We start from the raw sequence: 18613 nt of genomic DNA on the forward strand, positions 1-18613 counted from the left end.
TAGGGCAGGTAGAAAAATGTTGCAGATACTGGTGGGCATGGAGAACCCAGACATGGCCCTGAGGCGAAGGGCCTTTCCCTCCCCTCTCCACCAGGGGCCACCTTTGCTCTATATTACATGTGGGGCTTCAGGGCCCAAGGCACAGAGGGAGGCTCAGAGGCCTCCAGTTGGAGGATGCGGCAAGGAAGGAAGCATTGAGTGTCCTCAGGTTAGGCAGCTAGGGCCGAGACACAGGGCAGGACAACAGCACCTCTGCAAAATGGGGCTAGAACGTGTGGCAGGGATGGGCTTATCCTTGGCCAGTGACCAGGACCATCCCCACGGCAATGGTGCCTCCTTTGAACTGTAGCAAATCAAGTGTGTAATAAGCACTCGGTGTCAGCAGACCTGGGTTCTAACCTTAGCTCTGCTGGAAGTCATATCATACAGAGCTGTGTCACCATGGACCAGCCACGTCCTGTTTCCTCATCTGTCAATGAGGGCTTTGGATATGACCGCTTAGGTTGTGGAAGGGACCCTGCAGGTGAAAGGAGCTCCAGCACCTGCTCTTTTTTTTTTGAGACAGAGTCTCACTCTCTTGCCTGGGGCGAGTGCTGTGGCGTCAGCCTAGCTCACAGCAACCTCAAACTCCTGGGCTCAAGCAATCCTACTGTCTCAGCCTCCTGAGTAGCTGGGACCACAGGCATGCGCCACCATGCCCGGCTAACTTTTTCTATATGTATTTTTAGCTGTCCAATTAATTTCTTTCTATTTTTGGTAGAGACGGGGTCTCGCTCTTGCTCAGGCTGGTCTCAAACTCCTGAGCTCAGAACGATCTGCCCGCCTCGGCCTCCCAGAGTGCTAGGATTACAGGCGTGAGCCACTGCACCCGGCCTAGCACCTGCTCTTGGTAGTTAAGTGGGAACCAGTCCCAGCCAGACCCTGGATGGAACTGGCATGGGATGGGGGTAATGGAATGATGGAGGCGGAAGATGTTCTTGCACGGAACCTACCCCCACAAACACTCTAGAGCCAGGAAAGGTGGCTGGGAGTCCTCCTTTACCCAGAGAAAGAAAAGGCCGCACAGGGAGGGAATGTAGCTCAGTACAATCCTTCACAACCACTATCTAGGCAACACTTGGCATGGAGAGAATGGGTGACACTGTGCAACCCTTTATGTTCTTCCCCAGGGTGGGGCACTCAAGGCCTCTTGTGGCTCCACCTCCAGCCCTTAGCATGGGGTCAGGGGTGCTCTTTGTCACTGTGGTCCTGTCCCGGGGACAGCCCAAGGCTCTGCCAGGCTGGCACGTATTAGTTGGTGAGGAAAGGACAGAAGGGCGAGTAAGCAGACAGGGAGGCGAGAGTGACTCTCTGGCTTTCTCCTCTTCCTCTAGAGAGAGCAGTTCAATCCACCGAGCTGCAGATCTCCTCCACCACGGCATTGAAGATGTGTGGCTGGTCGGCATAGACGTGGTGCGACGCACCCTCAATCTCCTGTGGAGAGAGGACCCGCCAGGGGTGAGACGGCCCTTCACTCACCATTTCTTTTCTCCTTACACCGCTTGCTGCCACCCACAAGCTCTTATCAAAAACAATGCTCCACCTTTCTTTGTGAATCTCAGTACCTTCCTTTGGGAGCCAATGAATCCCAATATCCCATTCTACTTCTGTGGACATTCACCGGATCTCTCCTTCCACGTTAGCACCACTGATCTGCTCATTTCATCCAAAGGCCCAGTAAACGGGGGCCCCCGGGGGACACCTAGTGTAATTAAGCATGCTCACTGGCAAATAAGGGGTGGGGAGCATAAGAAAAAAAGGCAGGCAGAGTGTGGCAGGAAGGCCTCGAGGCTCTGGCCTTGGGTAGGAATTACAGAGGTGCTGGAGGGCAGCTTCTGGACAAGAATCTGCCTTTCAGCTGAACTGGGCTACGAAGAATTAGGATATTACAAAGACAGTCAAACTTTCCCAACCCACTGCCCTATCTGTGTCCATTTCTCTTTCCCCTGACTCTCTGATCCCCCTTCTCTACCCCAAGGCTGAGAGCTGACTGACGGAGAGGCAACCAACATGTGTGGCATTCAATTCCCAGCACTTCCTCAACTCCCGCTCCTTGGGTGACCAACCTACCAGGTCTCGGACGTAGGAATCCGGTCGCTGCAACTTCACCTTTTTTCCTGTGCTGGTATCTATCCAGGTGTTGGCCCCATAGATCATGGTGATGGGCACATCCTTCCGAATCAAGTGAATACGCTCCAGCATGGGGCGCCGGGCCCAGCCGAAGGACTCCATCATGGCTTTGAATGCCGTCTCACCACTGCCGGAAGCAGAACCAGGTAAGGTGATTAACAGAATAAACATGCAGTAGAACATGGCAACTTGTTGGTCTCTCCAGAGGCTGGGCAGTATCTCAGTCATCTTTGCATTCCTCTCAAAGCCCGGCACTGGGCTCATTAAATATTGGTAAGATTAGGAGAGGACCGTAACACCAGAGGTCTCCTAGCACAGAAGGCTTAGGAGGGACACACTTGTGAAAAAGTCCAAGGCACTAAGAATCATCCAGAAATGGAGTGAATTATTATTTATTCAACAAATATTTATGTGTCACACACTGGGCTGAGTGAGGGGACATGTGAATGAGACAGATGGGGTGCTGGCCCTCCTGGAGCCCCAATTTTAGGTAAGTAGGCATTAAATAGCTAATCATATGATTAATTATTTAACTTAAAATTTCCCAAGAAGGATGAAAAGGTGGTTGAGTGCTACAGGAACACAGACTGGGGACTTGGCCTGCTGGGCTGAGGGAGAGCGTCAAGGAGTCCATTTGAGGTGAACTCTGAAGGGGATGCCAGAGTAGTAAAAAGGCTTCCTAAGAAGACGCTGGTATAGGCCGGGCGCGGTGGCTCACGCCTATAATCCTAGCTCTCTGGGAGGCCGAAGCGGGCGGATTGTTTGAGCTCAGGAGTTCGAAACCAGCCTGAGCAAGAGCGAGACCCCGTCTCTACTAAAAATAGAAAGAAATTAATCGGACAACTAAAAATACATAGAAAAAATCAGCTGGGCATGGTGGCGCATGCCTGTAGTCCCAGCTACCTGGGAGGCTGAGGCAGAAGGATCGCTTGAGCCCAGGAGTTTGAGGTTGCTGTGAGCTAGGCTGACGCCACGGCACTCTAGCCCGGGCAACACAGTGAGAGACTCTGTCTCAAAAAAAAAAGAAGACGCTGGTATTAAAAATCAGTCTTACAAGGACCGGGGGAGCAGTAGTTTCTGTTAAGTAAAAAGCAACAAATGCTGATTTAATCTACCTTACTCTCTGGTCATTTCCTCAGGTAGGACTAATTGAGGCTGTATCATGAGGTGTCTGCAAGGCTGGCACAGGAGCCAGCTCTCTGGCTGGTCTGTAGCTTCTGTGGGAGACGGGGGAAGCTGGGGACACTGCAGCCTCCTAGGCTGGGCCTGTCTGGGGGAGTTATATCTACACTCTCCTTTGCACCCCAGGGATGAAGGGGAGCCTGAGTTCTGCCCAGGCCACCAAAAATGGATAATTTTTCCTTAAGATACTGCAGCATGGTAGAAAAATCATGGAATTTGGAGTCAGATACACACAAATTCAAATCCTTGGCCATGTTTTCTTAGCAAGCCACGTAACCAGAATATACCTTAATTTTCTCACTTGCAAATTGGAATATTATACCCATTTCATTAAATCATGATTAGAAAAATGAAAATATACACAAAGCCCCTAAGTTTAGGTGAAGAGAAGTAGGTAACCCTCAAACATTTTTCCCTTTTGCCAAATTTCATGTTTTCCAAGAGAATGATAAAATTTCCTATGAGCTTGTCAGGGTTACAACTCTAAAAACACAGGTGGTCACAAAATTGAGTGATGGTGTTGGGGGTGAGAGAGCTGGTGACCATTGATGTCATCTTTGCTTCCTCCTGGACATGAACGAGTTGCAGGATTATACACTCTGTGGCTTAGATTGGGAGGCCGCTGTACAGAACTAGGTCAGGGATGAGGAAAGTTCTGGGGTTAGGCCTGTGAGGCCCCGAGTGGGTACGAGGCTAACACTGAGCCCATGGGGGCTGAGAGAGGAGCTGAGAGTAGGAAGCTGGGGGTAACCAGTTTGACTGTTGAGCAGAGTTTCTATACTACTGCCTAACTTGGGCCCTTCCATTAGCTAGCTCGTGCGCAATGCTGGACACACAGGTGCCACGCTGCCCCAAAGCTGTCTGGGTTTGAGACTAATGCTCAAACAGTGCTGCTGGAATGCAAATCCCACTTTCCTCATGGCTTTGGCCCACAACAGGTGACTCAGACAAGGCTGGAAAGAGGTGGGGCAATGACTTTGGCTCCCTGAGATTCCTCCCAGCAGCTCGAGGTGAGGCCTTCACAGAGGCGGTTCCACCAATGCAACCTCATGCTATCAGTCACTCACAGGGCACTGCCGTAGGGGAAGATTACCTCCCTGGCTCTGCCCTGGCCTTCAGTGTTGCCAAGACTGAAGATTGACAGGCTGTGGGGCCTGCTGTGTAAGTGAGAAGCCACAGACAAGAACTTCGCAATGTTCCAGGGACACCTTCAAATCTCCAAAAGATACAAAAGAATTTCTGTCCCAATGATAAGTCATTTCAAAGTGCACGATTAATTTTAAAATGTGTGCTCCTGCACTGAGCAATTCTCTTTGCAGGAACGTGTTCTGCAGATACAGTCACATGTGTGTGCAAAGCAGGAAGTGCAAGGAGGCCTTCTGAAGCAATGGCTCATGGTATCCTAGACTGGAAATTATAAGGAAATTTGGGGACTGCAGGTTTGGGACGGAAGACTTCTTTCTTTCTTTTCCCTTAAAAAAATACCATGTTTTTGTCACTTTTTCAGTTTTCAAAAAAGATCTTTTAAAATGTTTTCCAGACTTTTACCCATCAGGCTACTGCCTATCTGTAGGGAAGAGGGAGGACCTTCCTCTAGAGATGGACAACATGTTTAATTAATCTACTATCTTCTATATTCCTTTGTGTCTATCCCTGGGGAACTCTCTGGAAATGATCTAGCCTATTAGTGCCTGTGTTCCCCTGAGCCAGAGCTTTGTGAAAGAAAAAATAAAACACAGAACTCCAGTAGCGAGTTTATCTCCAAACCATCCACCCCAAGCTAGCCTTGGAGCTTCCCTCACCTGGGATTCTGTGCATTGCAGTGGTAGATATACTCTGATATGGTGTCATCTTCAAAGAAGTCCGCAAACTTGCGCTTGAAGTCCGGCCGGAATCGCTGCACCAGGCCAGGCCCTGGGAGGGAATAGAAAAACCCAGAGTGGCCAATTTGGGTGGGGATCAGGGGCAACAAGACTCCTGCCCGTGTATGTTTTAACAACTTTAACCAAACGGTATTTCTCCTAAGGGTTTGTTTGCCTTATACATTTAATATTACAGTGGCAGAAAGAGTACGGGAGTCTACGGGGAAGACTTCAAATGGCAGTTGGTTGCCAAAGAATTTAGAGACAGTCTAACATCACTGAGGAACCAGGTTATTTTCGGCTCAATGAAGTCCCAAGATCTTTCCCTGCAAGGATCACAAGCCTTCCTGAGTGCATAGTTGAGATGCTCTTCTTTCACAGCCTGTGTCCTTTTCCTCCCTGAAACCCTGTAGCCTTCTAATCTTCTGATGGTAGCGGATGAAACTAGACCACCTCCCACGAGCCCTCTCATGTTCAAGCCTGTAATAGAATACATGGAAAGGTGAACTCAACAACACTGGGGTCTCAGACTCAGAGCACTCTTTTAGAACAATCTGTTCCTTTCACCTTTCTTTATGGTATATATACAAGCAAAAACAGACTGTAAAAATTAGGCCTACTGGTCAACTTCTGATGTCTCTCTTCTGGTATTCTCTGTGTAAGCAGTAAAGGGGTGAGAGCGAGGTGCAGCAAAGATCTCTATGGGTGCTGGCCCTCCCTCCTGGTACAGTCCCCCATGGTTGCCTGCCATAATACCTCTGATGCCCATGCAGGAACCTGGCCAGATGCACGGCCAGAAAATGAGAGTGGCTTGAGCAGGGCTTCTCCTTGGAAAAGGACTGTAGAGGCTCTGTTGGAGTCCACAGTGCTGGGAACCTGAGAAGGTCAGCCCTCTGCTCACTTTCTGTCCTTTCCACCTTTGTCTCTTGTGAGCCTTCCTTTCTCTCAGAACTCCTGAACACCTACCTTCTACTCAAATGCTCAATTTTTTTTTCTTTATCTGGAGCCATTCTGTTTTAATTCAAGGGCCTAGAGAGAGAGAACTCTTCTTTCGCTATGAGCAATTAACTCATAATAATTGGCTATTGAACATTACTATGTAAATATAAGCCATCAGTATAAGATGGGGGTCACCAAGATTTTCCATGAAGGGAATCTACTTCTCACTGCATCAGAGTTATAAGCTCCCCAGAAGGGAGGGGTGCTGGCAGTGTGAGGCCAGAAAGCCAGAGCTACTGACACTGTTCATTATGGCTGGCTCCTCCTGCCCCTACCCTTTTTCCTTCCCCTTTTACCCCCAGAATTTGCAGAAGGCTACTAAGTGCTAGGCAAAACAGAGCAGGTGAAGATGTGGTGCTTGCCTGGAGCAGGGCATGATTCAGAGGGGCTTCCCTGCCATGGTGGGCTATGTTGGAGGCTCTGGTCCTGCCCCTGCCTGCTGCAGGCGCTGGGTGACCCACGAGGATGGGATCCAGTGGTGGTTACTGTGCCTGAATCACCAACAGGTTGTCATAAAGACTCACATATGTAGCAGGGAAGCATCGCTTCACAGCCCCCCTCGCAGCCTCCTCCTCTCTCTGGGGGTCTAGCCAAGGCATGGGGTAGCTGTCCTGCTCCATCTGTTCCTTGCATAGGAAAGTTTTTTCCATGCAGTTGAAGGGGGGAAAAGAACCTTCTGAAACCTCAAACAAAGAGATCTGGTTCAGATGAATAGCTTTAAATAATAATGCTAGGCCCACTCTCACTTTCTATGAATAAGTGGGGCAGACACAGTGGGGCTTCCAGAATGGGACAGACTTAATTTAAGGGAATAGTTTCCTCATCTGCAGGCTACTCACCCCAGGGCCCAGCTACTCGAAGAACAGCCAAAGGATTGGAACGCCCTAGGACAGATGCCACGGCCTTGACCCACGTTGGGAGAGCACGGACCTCATTGGGGTCGGTCGGTCGAAGGGGAAAGCCCCATGGGTCCACCAGGATGAGGTGTTTTACCCTGCATTAAAGGAGGAAAGAAGAGAAGATACATTGTATTCTCTTGGAAGTATCAGAGCCTTTCAATCACCTAGGAAGGAGAGAATTATTAGACAAGAATACTGGAAAGTTCCCGGTAAGGCAAGGAGTTAGGTCACAAGGGCAGGTGGCTCATTACCTTTCAGGGTACTTGATAGAGTAAGAAGTGGCCAAGAATCCTCCCAAACTGTGCCCCAGGAGTATCATGTTGGGGATCCCCATGGTCTCCCGCCATGTCTCTATCGAGGTCACAAACTCGTCCTCAGCCCCCTCTGGGTCCCTCGGGAACGTCGGCCTTGAGCTTCGCCCGAAGCCAAGCAGGTCGAAGGTGTGAAGCGTGCGGCGGGCACTCAGCGAATCCATGTTGAGGATCCAGAGGCCCACGCCACCCCCGAAGCCATGCACCATCACCAGGGGCGTGCGATCCTTTTGCTCGGGGCTCACGGTCACCGTCCAGATCTTGTTCTGGTTTGGGAGGGAAATGTATCTGGCCAGGAACTTGTTCTGGAGACCTGGGATGGGGAGAATCCCAGGGTGAATCAACAAGACTGCTTCCCGATGGCCGTCATTCTGCCTGGACTACATGCTTCTGATGTCTCTCTCCATTCCAAGACCCTTCTCACACTCCCTTGGCTCTTTCCTGCCACAACTCTGACCACTGACAACACTCTCTCCTTGACCACACTTTAGGTGAGCTCTTCTGAGCCCTCTTCTTGACAAGGCCTGGCCCCTGTCCCCATCCTGCCTCCGGCATGCCTAGCCCAACCTTAGCAAGAATCCCCTCACCCTTCATTTCTGAGCAAGCAGCTCCTCCCCCACCTTTGATGTGTAAGTCCTTGACCTTTCTTCAGCAAGAATCCTGTTAAGTCCATTTAGCAAGAACCCCCTTATCCTTGATGTCTCCTCTCAGTACTTCCCTATCCACTGACCCTCTCACCCTGCTCCTTGGTTATAAGTCCCCACTTGTCCTTGTATTTGGAGTTGAGCCCCATCTCTCTCCCCTACTACAATAGTCTTGAATAGTCTTGGTAAGGACCAACTTAATGTGTCAAAAGAATTTTTTCTTTGACACTACACATCCTAGAGAATTCAACTCCAAGCACAATTTGTAGATTAGTCTGTAGGTAATGAAGGCCATCTTATTCCTGGAGGCTGTTTGTCCAGCTCCCTTTGGGCCCACGGTGGCAGTGACACTCCACAGAACTCTTATGTCCAATGCTCTTGAACTTGTTTGTGCTTGGAGCTTGACAGATGGACAGAACTGGGGTCCAGCCAGGTGGAGAACGTAATGGGTATGTGCTGGGCCTCGGGCTTATTCCTCTTAGAGACTGAGGTGGACAGCGCTTGCTCTGCTGGTGCCACGGCAGTCACGTGGCAGAGCTACCTTAGATGCTGGGCAGAGGCTTGAAAGCTATGGCTGTTCTGCGTCTGCTCTGACTCAGGCCTATAAGAGCAAGGGTGGCCGTGGCTGGGGCAGTTGGGGAAGATCATATGGGAAATATGGGGAGGCGTGGCCCATGGGTCTTGTTTGAGCTGTTACTGTTCATGGGACGCCCTGCCCCAAAGCAACAGTGCCCATGGGAATTGGTCTGCAAATCCCAAACTACTGTGGTGACCAGACAGGTGGTGGGCTAAAACGAGGTGGAACATAGGGCACATTAGAGAATGTAGGATTGCTGGCCCTTGGGTAGGCAGGTGGTAAATCTAAGAAGTGTTTGTGTGTTTAGAACAGAGAGGGAGAGAAGGAAAGAGAGAGAAATGGGAGAGAAGGAGGGAGGAGGAGAACGTGTATGTCTGTGTGTGTTAACCCACATTGGTATAGAGTTTGAGGTGAAGCTGTAGGATGTGGCAGGAACTAGCATATGGCTGGGGAGAAGGTAAGAAACCACTATCACAGAATATCGTGCCCTCTGTGTGAATCTCTTCCCTCAAATCACTGACATCGTTTCCCCCCACCCAAAGCACAGTTAATCAGGAATCAGTGGGTTCAGTGTACCTGGCTCTGGGAAGATCCTGCACCCTTCTTGGGCCCCTGAGGGAGGTGGGACAAGCTGTCCCTTCTACTTACACTGGAGGATCCTGGATTCCACATTCTTCAGCTGAGACATGGAAGTGGGGCGCCAAGTAGGCAGCCAGCTACTCAGCCAGCCTTGAGGCCTGGGATGAGGAGACACAGAGACACTCATTGGCAACATTGACAAGGAAACATTGATGCTCTCAGCCTTGCTGACAGTTACAAGAGTTATCAGGAGGCAGGATGTTTCCCAGCCTCAGGAGACCTGCCCACTATGGCAGTCAGCAATTCCCTAGCTGCCTTAGATAGAATGTTATTCTTCTCTTGTACGTGGTTATTAACAACATGACCCTTGTTGCAAAGGATAGTCAGAGCATCATGTGTACAAATACTTTACAGTTTACAAAGCTCTTTTACATTTATTATCTCACTTGAGCTTTACAACTTCGCTTTGTTACTGGTTATCATAATTTATGTTCAAGGAGATTAAAAGGGGAGGACAAGAAATTAATGTTTCAGTTAGTTTGCCATCCCCAGGACTAGCTGTTCCTTTAGGGTAGGACAGACAAATTCCCATACCACCTTCCCTCCTGGCAGGGCACTGGTGTTTGTGTGTACCCTCTTCCAAGCCCCTAGAAATATGGAGCATTGTGTCAGTGCCCAGATTACCTGAGCTCTCAGGTAATCAATCCATCCAGCCCTTAACATGGAGATGGGTAGGCAGGGAGCAGGAGGTGGCAGACCTGGGTTCAAGTCCTGCTATGACTCACTGATAGGATGCAGGTTGCCTCTGCCCTTGTTTTCCAGATTGTAAAATGAGTAGTAGAAAGTTCACCCATGTCCTCACTTCCCATACCATGCAGTAAAACAGATAGGATAACCCATACTGCTTTCTCCTTCATACCCAGTGACTTTAAGTCATTGCAAGACAGAGATTAAAAGCACCAGCTTTGGAATAAAAAAACCTCCTGGATCTGAATCACAGTACTATCATTGACGAGCTTTGGCCCATTAAAAAACCTGTCTTCGAGCATGTGGATATTTAAGGGACCCTGTAAGGTGCCCAGAACTACTTACATGCTCAATAAATGACAGTTTTTATTATTTCTTTTCCATCCTATATGATATTTCTCTTTTCTTGAACTCTGCCTGGGTGAAAGGGGTTACAGGACAGACATCAACAGCTATAGGAAGGACCTGTGAACACCAGCATAGTCAAGGCAGGGGCATTTTGTGGGGAAATGAGGGGAACCATTGCCAAACCCCCTTAGCACATACTGGGCATCCTACTACATCATTTGAAGTACAGAATTTTAGATTAGGAAGTTTCCTTAGAAATCATCCAGTCCAGCTCTTCATTTTACAGATGAGCAAACTAATGCCCAGAGAGGTAATACAGCAAGTTAGAAAAAAAACCAGAATGCGAACCCAGCTCTCAAATCCAGATTTCTCAGCATCTCCTCCATGGACCTTCCAGCCTCAGCCTTTCAAGGCCATACATAAATATGCACAGTATTTAACCACATTTTCATACTTATCTCTTTTTTCTGAAGGGAGGTGTGATCTAAAGCCAGAGTTCTAATTTTAGCACTGCCTGTTACCAGCAATGTGACTGTGGGCACATTATTTAGCCTTTCTGTGTCAGAGCTTCCTCATCTTTAAAAGGGAGGTCCTCATAGGGTTGTTATAAGGATTAAACAAGTTAGTGCATCTAAAGCACATAGAATGATGCCTAGCATAAGATAAACTTCCAATAAACTTTATTTCCCCCCAGCTAAATTATAAGCTGTCTACATTCCCAGTGTTTTGCAAGTAGCAACTCTCAGTGAATATTTGAAATCTGAAAGAAAAACTGGGATTGCAGCTGGGAGTGATACATTGATGGCTTTAGCTAAACGAGTCTCAATCAATCTAATTCCAGAGAGACTCAGAACCCTTTTAATACTCTACTGGGATTCCTCATAGGCTTGAAGTATGGGGACCAAGACCTGGGGTTGGAATTTTGCCAGTGTTAAGAGACAAACTTTCTCTCTGAATCATAGATACTGTGACAAGTCGGATCATAACATCTGGATACCACATTGCTCTGTAACTGCCCAATGCATTGGAGGAGAAATGCTGTCTCATGGAATAGTATCATGGGCTGCTCAGCAGATATTCCTTGGGCAGGGGGTGTACTTCGCCATTCTTCTGCAAAAACGTTACAGGTAAAGCACTGGAAATGGCGCCTGGCACACTGTGTATGCGCAATACTATTGGGGAGGAGGGGATGGGGTGGGAAACTGAGGCAAGGAGCAGAGAGGCCACTTAGCCATGAACTTAGCTTGGCTAGGGTGTTCTCTTCCATCCGGATGGGGGTGAAACAGAGGGGGTTTTGTACTGGGAGAGGATCCTGTTCTAGACCTCTGTGATCTTGGGCAAATCTCCTAATTGCTATGGATATCAGCTTCTTCATTTGTAAAAAGGAGCTGAACTGCCTGCATCTCTTCCAGCTCTAATATTCTGCTTCATTAAGTCATTTTAGGCATTGCAAATTTCCCCTTGGAAAAGTTATCTTAGAAGGCAACATTCTTCTGGGCAGTTCTTTCAAGCCTAGGAAGTTATTTATTATTGTCATAATCAGTTTTGCAGGATGTCAGTTCTGCAGGTCTGAAAGGGGGGGTACCAGGTCCAGGAAAGGCCCCTTCTGGTGAAACCAGGGCTTGGCTGGGAGCTGAGTCATTCTTCTAGAAACAACTTTTCCTTGCTCCTATCAGATTTCGAACTGCTAGTTACACCACCTACAGGTGGCATCCCAAACCCGATGCCCTTGAGACAGGGGTAACAAATCTCAATAGCTCTAATTCCGAAACCACTGCATTAAGGATGTTGTTATAATGATTAAAACCATTATCAACTAGGACCACAAGCGGTTATGTGTCTCGGTGGGCAAGAGCTAAAGAAACTTGAAAGCCCATCACTCCACGCCAATCCTAACGCGGTGGAGACCTCTGCCTTCTGCCTGCGCCTTCTCTTTGCCGGGCTGAGGGAAGAGGCTCTTTCCACACCCACGACTACCGACCCGGGCAGGTCGAGACGAGCCCACCTGGCTGCTACTCCCGCACCCGCGTCCCACAAGCTTGCTTTCGGGGGATCTCACACATTACCACTAAATCTAATCTCTGAGCACAGCGACTAGAGGAGAGCGAGGGGCAATCGCGAAGACTAACGTGCAAAGTCAGAATGACTGAGCTGCAGGCAAGCTCATCTACCATCGTTCCCCAGGCTCTGCGGCCGCCTCTTCTGAGCAAAAAGCAAAGCAAGCAAACGCAACCCCCAGTCCTCCCCGGAAGCCGACCTGAAAAAGGAAAGGCGGGAAGGTGTCTAAAACAGTTCCTCTGCCACAGACAGTCCCAGGATCATGGCCCAGAGAGAGGGAGAGAGAAAAGAGAGAGACAGAATTAACTCACTGCTGCTCCAGATCATCAGCCATAGTAAACAAGCCCTGCCGGGTCAAGCAGAGCCAGCCCATCCCTCCGCTTGACGCCAGCACCAGCTGACCCAGAAAAGTATCGGATAACAAAAGGGGCGTGGCCAGCGCCGCCTCTGGGCGGGGAGGCGGGGCTCCAGGCGCCGGGTCGCTCTGAGTGGGGCCTGGCTGCAGGGTGGCCGCTGGCAGATGGAACTCGACAAATTGGTTTGAGCTAGTGGGGCCCTTCTTGCTAGGTTTTCGAGTATTGGCATGTCATGTCCAACCGGAGATGTCTCTGGGGGTCTTATAAAATAGGACAGTAATCCTGGTCACACATTTGGGGGGACAGTGAAGGAGGTGAGTAGTGCTAAAAACCCCAGTTTCTTCACAAGAGCTCCATCAGCACTCCGTTCTCTCATAATTAAAAAGTGGCAGAACTACCCCTGCACATGCTCACACACACTCTTTGGGTTTCCTGTTACAGCTCTCTCCCGCTGAAATCTCCCCTTGTTGGTGTTCCTTCTAATTGGATGCTTAAGATGTTTGTGGAGACAATACCTTTGGTTGAATGCTCCTACAAAGAGCCTAGTCGCCAGATATCAAAAATAAAAAACAGGATGCCTAGTTAAATTTAAATTTCAGATAAATAACAAATAATTTTTCTGAATAAGTATGTGCCATGCAATATTTGAGGCATAACTGGGTATCCTGTATTTTATCTGGCAACCCTAAACCTATGCAACATATGCCAAAAAGGGCATTCCTCTACTTTGAGGTTGAGTCTGGCCCCAACCTAGTTTCCAGGGAAAATGTAGCTTAACCCCAGATCTCCTTCAGTGTGGAGGATTGCACCTGAACCTGGCTGGGTCTGCTTTAGATAGGTGGGTGTGGGGACACAGGAGGTAAAGTGGCTGGCTCAGAGCTCAGAGTTCCTGAGTGCACTTCAGGCTTGCTCTGCAGAGGAGTCAAATCTTGAGTCTGGCTGTAGAATTTACTTGAACTGGTAAATGGTGCCTCATGTCCCTGGAGCTCTCTGATTTTAGATCATCCCCTCGGTTAAGTTAAAACCAGGCTAGGGGGTGGTGGAGGATGGATGGGAGAATGCCGGTGCAGAGGGGTTTATCTTTTTAGCCTTCCTGCTGGACCCAAAATATTCTGAGATTTCTTCCTGTTTGTAACACAGTATTAAGCTGGTCATTATAAAGACTTAGTTTAAGAGAACTGGTATTTATAGTTTAGGGGCTTAGGAATTTGCAAGATGTGGGGCAAAGTGGTACAAATAGCAGAGGACTTGTCTGTTCCGTTTATTCTTTCAACAAAGCACAGTGGTCCCAAACTTCAGTGTGCATAAGAATCATCTGGAGGGCTTGTTAAAAATTCAGTTTCCCGGCGGGGGCGTGCAGTGGCTCATGCCTGTAATTCTAGCACTCTGGGAGGCCACGGAGGGAGGATCACTTGAGCTCAGGAGTTTGAGACCAGCCTAAGCAAGAGTGAGACCCCGTCTCTACTAAAAATAGAAAAAATTAGGCAGGTGTGATGGCTTGCAGCTATAGTCCCAGCTACTCAGGAGGCTGAGGCAGGAGGATTGCTTGAGCCCAGGAGTTTGAGATTGCAGTGAGCTATGATGTTGCCACTGCATTCTAGCTGGGGTGAGAGAACGTGATTCTGTCTCCAAAAAAAAAAAAATCAGATTTCCAATCCCTACCCTCTGAGATGCTAATTCAGCTGGTTTGGCTTGATGCTAGAAAGCTGCATTTTTAGGAAGCAATGCAGATGCTGGCGCTCAGTGAGACTCACTGGTTAATTAGAAGCATACATTCTGGAGTCAGAAATTTGTGTTAAGGTCAGTCTTTGCTTTGCCTCTTATACATTGTATGCCCTTGGGCAAGTTATTTAGTATCTCTTAATTTCTTCCTCTGGCTTGTGTCTTGTGAGAATTAACCAAGATAATTCAACTAAACGTTTAGTATATTTATTTGTGCTAAAAAATGTTACTTGTTGATAGTGTTGTTATTATTCTTCAAAGCCAAGTATTATGTTAAGCACTAAGAATACCATTATCAAAAGGAAAGAAAGAACCTGCTCTAGTGGTAAACAGAGACTTTCTATCTGCTGCCACCCTAGGCTGTTCTTGGCTTTGCCCAGCTGGCAACTTTGTATTCAGAAGTCAGCTCAAACTTTTCTTCTGAGGCCTTTCTTGACCATAAGGTCTAAAGAGATTCCTCATCAGTTGATCATATTACCCTATTTTTTTTTTTTTTTTTTGAGACAGGGTCTCGCTCTGTCACCTGGACTAGAGTGCAGCGGCATCATCATAGCTCACTGCAACCTCAAACTCTTGGGCTCAAGCAACCCTCCAGCCTTGGCCTCCCAAAGTAACATTACCCTATTTTTATTTTCTTCGTAACACTTATCACTATCTGAAATTATCTTGCATATTTTTTACACGTTTATTATCAGCCTCCCCTACTAGAGACTAAGTTTCATGGGGGACCTTGTCTGTCCTGTTCTCTGCTTTGTTCCCAACATCTAGAACAGGGTGTGGCACAGAGTAGGTGCTCAGTATTTGCTGGATAAATGAAAGGATGAAAAGTCTAGTGAGGAGGCAGAAGCAAAAACAATTACCCATAAAACAGTGTGCTAAGTGCCAAAGGCTTTGGTAGCTATATTCTAAATTATACCATATAGGAAATTCAGTGCTCCAAGACAGGACAACAGAATCTCTGACTTCTCTAAAAATGTGTAAGATGTAAGATGAAAAATGTAAGATGTAGAACTTTTTGAGGCAAGAATGACTGGGCTGGAACTGGTTTTACATCTCTCTAGATTCTTTCTCAAAAGGAAGCACAGACAAGCTTTTATATTTTGTTTTCATGTGCCAAACCAGCTTTAAAGTAGAGATTGCTTGGAAGCAGGGAACTTGAATGTATGGAGAGTGCCTTTTAAACCACAGTTAATAAAGCCTTTAAGTTGTCCCCAACACTGGGTTATCTCAGGACTGAGCTGGATCTGCTAGAATTATACAGAGTGGAAAGGAGTCTCAGTGCCTACTCTACACAGGCCTCTGGGGAGAAAAGGTAAGGTACTTTTTTCCCCTTATCTTCAAGACAAGACACACTAAGTGCAAGTATGAAAGAATGCATCCTTCTTTACCTCAAATATGTGTGATTTTATGTATGACTTAAGTATTAATATGGTCTTTATGGGAGGAAACTAATTTGACAAACCCTTTTTCCTGTGCCTGTAAGTCATCACTAAATATTCCAAAAGTAAGTGAAGCTGATAAACCGATAGTTCAGGCGTGGCAGAGATAGATCATTCTTTTGTTTCAAATGGGTGTCACAGACTTTTTTTTTTTTTTTTTTGAGACAGGGTCTCATTGTTTCGCCCTGGCTAGAGTGCAGTGGCATCATCATAGCTCACTGCAACCTCAAACTCCTGGGCTCAAATGATCCTCCTGCCTCAGCTTCCCAAGTAGCTGGGACTACAGGTGCATGCCACCATGCCCAGCTAATTTTTCTATTTTTTGTAGAGATGGGGTATAGCTCTTACTCAGCCTGGTCTCAAACTACTGGCTTCAAGCAATCCTCCCTTCTTGGCCTCCCAAAGTACTAGGATTACAGGTGTGAGCCACCACACCTGGCCTGTCATTACCTTTTGAATGAACTATGAACAAAGTGTGATGCTTAGACTAAACACAGGAATTGAGTGGAAGAGGTCTAAAGTTGCTCTGTCCAATAATAGTCACCAACCACAAGTGGCTACTTAAGATTTAAATTAATAAAAACCAAATAAAATTCCCTTAGTCACACTAGCTATATTTTCAATGCTTAATAGCCACATATGTCTAGTGGCTACTAGTGCAGAGAGATTTTCATTATCACAGAAGATTCCATTGGACAGTTGCTCGGGCATTGATGATTTCAGCCACATGTTGTGGGGAGTGTTGTGCCCTCAGAAAGGACAATATGGTAGATTCTCTTTTGGGTGCCAGGGAGGGGGCAAGACTGAGGCTTTTATGGGACTCCCCAAAGAGCTAGGAGGAAGGGAAATCAGCCAAAGGAGACTGCAAAGTTGTTCCACTTTATCAGGAACTGGATGGATAAAGGGATATGGGTTCCCTGAAGATATATGCTGCTTTACTAGGACTGGGATCAGAAATTTTATACTTTAGAAATTTGACTTTGTGCTGTTTGCAATTTGATTCCCCTTAAAATTTTCCCTTTGAAAATAATAACCCATTTTATTTGTTCTATTAGAAAACAAGGAAAAGGGGTTTTGGTAACACTGGGGCCAAAGTTTAAAAGGTAGAGCTGCGACAGGCAATAGCAGCAAAGAGAAGCAAAAGAGGGAAATCTTAAGGCAAAAGGGAAAATATGAGGGAAAAGAATTGGAAAAGAGACTACTCTTCTTTTCCATGCAGAGATTTTCTTTAGAAGAGCCCTTTTGTATTCAAATTTTGGAGAATTTGTTTCTTTTGGTAAAGAATGTGATTTCTTATTGTAGAGAAACATGGTGTAAAATCATGGACTTTGCCCCTAAGGGAACCTTCTTGCCCCTCTACTCTCCCATTATTTTATGATGTTGAGTGTTTTAGTAATGAAACTCCTAAGGTATGTTCTGACTTCAGCTTCAACATATAAATTACATTTGCCTTTTGAGAGCCATCTTAGTTGCAGTCCTTCCAGCACCATCATTTGCATGCTCCAAATACTGGGGATCTGTAGTTCGGCCAACTTTTAATTATTCAGAGAAATAGGGGAAGCATAGTTGACTATCAGGATTAATGGTAGTCAATAAAAGCAAACATTTATTGAACATTTATTGTGTGCCAAGCACTATGCTCAGTGCTTAATGCTTAACATTATCTCATTGAATCCTTACAACATTCCAATGATCAATGAACAATAACTATTGTTATTTTCATTTTACAAAAAAAGAAAATGAGACTGTCACATTGAATAACTTATCCGAGATTAGACAACTATTATAGTAAACAGCAGAATCAAGGTTCAAACCCAGGTTTGCCTGACTCTAGAGCATGACACTATTCTGGACATGACTTTTTACATATATTAATACTGTAATTTAAACTAATTGAAATCAATACTAGTATTAGCAATTTCCTATTGACATCAGTTTAAAACGTGTTAATGATTATAGAATCATAAGCCAAACACAGAACAAGATCTTTTCTTGCTGTTTTAAGTAGTTCAGAAAAGCTTTAGTTCATTATATTGGTGTGACTTTGCAGGTCTCAGAAAGGGATGCAGTCAATAAGTGAATTTGATGTTTTTCATCTCTTCTGTTTCCCTCCTGTGAGAGTTCCTATGGAGATGTTAATGATGATAGTTGACACGGATCAAAGGCAGACAAAACATGAGGGAGAAACTGCTGGAAGGAGACTGGCTGATGGAATAGAAACCCTATGCAGAATCCACTTCTGAGTGATTAAAAAGCATCAGCCTAGCTTGCAAAGTTTGAAGTTGAATATTTGTGAGGAAGCTACCCTCCTATTTGTTGATGAGGCGGGGAGAAAGTTTCACTGTCTTTCCTTTCTTTCTTTTCCTTCCTTCTCAGCAACATAAGAGGGTTTAAGCTGAATTTAAGTTCATGTACAGGCACAAATCTCCATGCGTATGCCTGTGAATCTATATCTTCAAATAGACTGTAAAGCTTTCTGAGGACATTGGTTATTTCTCTTCTTTCTAGAACCTAAGGAAGGCTTTGCTCACCACTGATAATCGATACATTTATTAATGCTGAAGGCGTTTCCAGTCTAGACAGAAATAAAAAGAGAAAATGAAGGAACATTGTTGTTCACTTGCTATTTTAGGAATTTTGCTAGGACAGTATGCAAAGTTATTAAGAAGCTGAAAATGAAGTACCTGGTTATGTGCGTAAAGACAGCTGGAAAGTGAGGTG

At 46.5% G+C, this 18613-nt stretch overlaps 1 protein-coding gene across 3 annotated transcripts; it reads right to left on the reverse strand.

Annotated features, from left to right (window-relative positions):
- Positions 1 to 828: 828 nt before the first annotated feature.
- On the reverse strand, positions 829 to 12773 carry ABHD4 (abhydrolase domain containing 4). Of its 3 annotated transcripts, none has more exons than XM_012649183.1 (7): positions 12687 to 12773; positions 9292 to 9380; positions 7363 to 7735; positions 7052 to 7206; positions 5154 to 5265; positions 2110 to 2296; positions 829 to 1473 (listed from the first exon to the last, which is right to left on the reverse strand). In XM_012649183.1, the coding sequence occupies exons 1-7, from the start codon at positions 12746 to 12748 to the stop codon at positions 1384 to 1386; spliced, it is 1068 nt and encodes a 355-aa protein (XP_012504637.1). In that variant the 5' UTR covers positions 12749 to 12773; the 3' UTR covers positions 829 to 1383. The 3 variants fall into 3 exon arrangements, with proteins under 3 accessions (XP_012504637.1, XP_012504638.1, XP_012504639.1); XM_012649184.1 differs by having other exon boundaries at positions 916 to 1473; positions 12575 to 12718; XM_012649185.1 differs by lacking the exon at positions 12687 to 12773 and adding an exon at positions 12575 to 12607 and having other exon boundaries at positions 916 to 1473; positions 7363 to 7688.
- Between the last annotated feature and the right edge of the window lie 5840 nt (positions 12774 to 18613).

This window comes from Propithecus coquereli, unplaced genomic scaffold (genome assembly GCF_000956105.1).
Source record: "Propithecus coquereli isolate 6110/MARCELLA unplaced genomic scaffold, Pcoq_1.0 Scaffold3, whole genome shotgun sequence".
Classification (NCBI taxonomy): domain Eukaryota; kingdom Metazoa; phylum Chordata; class Mammalia; order Primates; family Indriidae; genus Propithecus; species Propithecus coquereli.

Bases quoted from the DNA above. Each gene is read 5' to 3' on its own strand.
- ABHD4 (XM_012649183.1), bottom strand. From the start codon at position 12,748: ATGGGCTGGCTCTGCTTGACCCGGCAGGGCTTGTTTACTATGGCTGAT. The intron at 9,381-12,686 runs GTGAGTTAATTC...TCCTCATCCCAG, and splicing joins GCTGATGATCTGGAGCAGCA to GCCTCAAGGCTGGCTGAGTA. The intron at 7,736-9,291 runs GTAAGTAGAAGG...TCCCCATCCCAG, and splicing joins GGAATCCAGGATCCTCCAGT to GTCTCCAGAACAAGTTCCTG.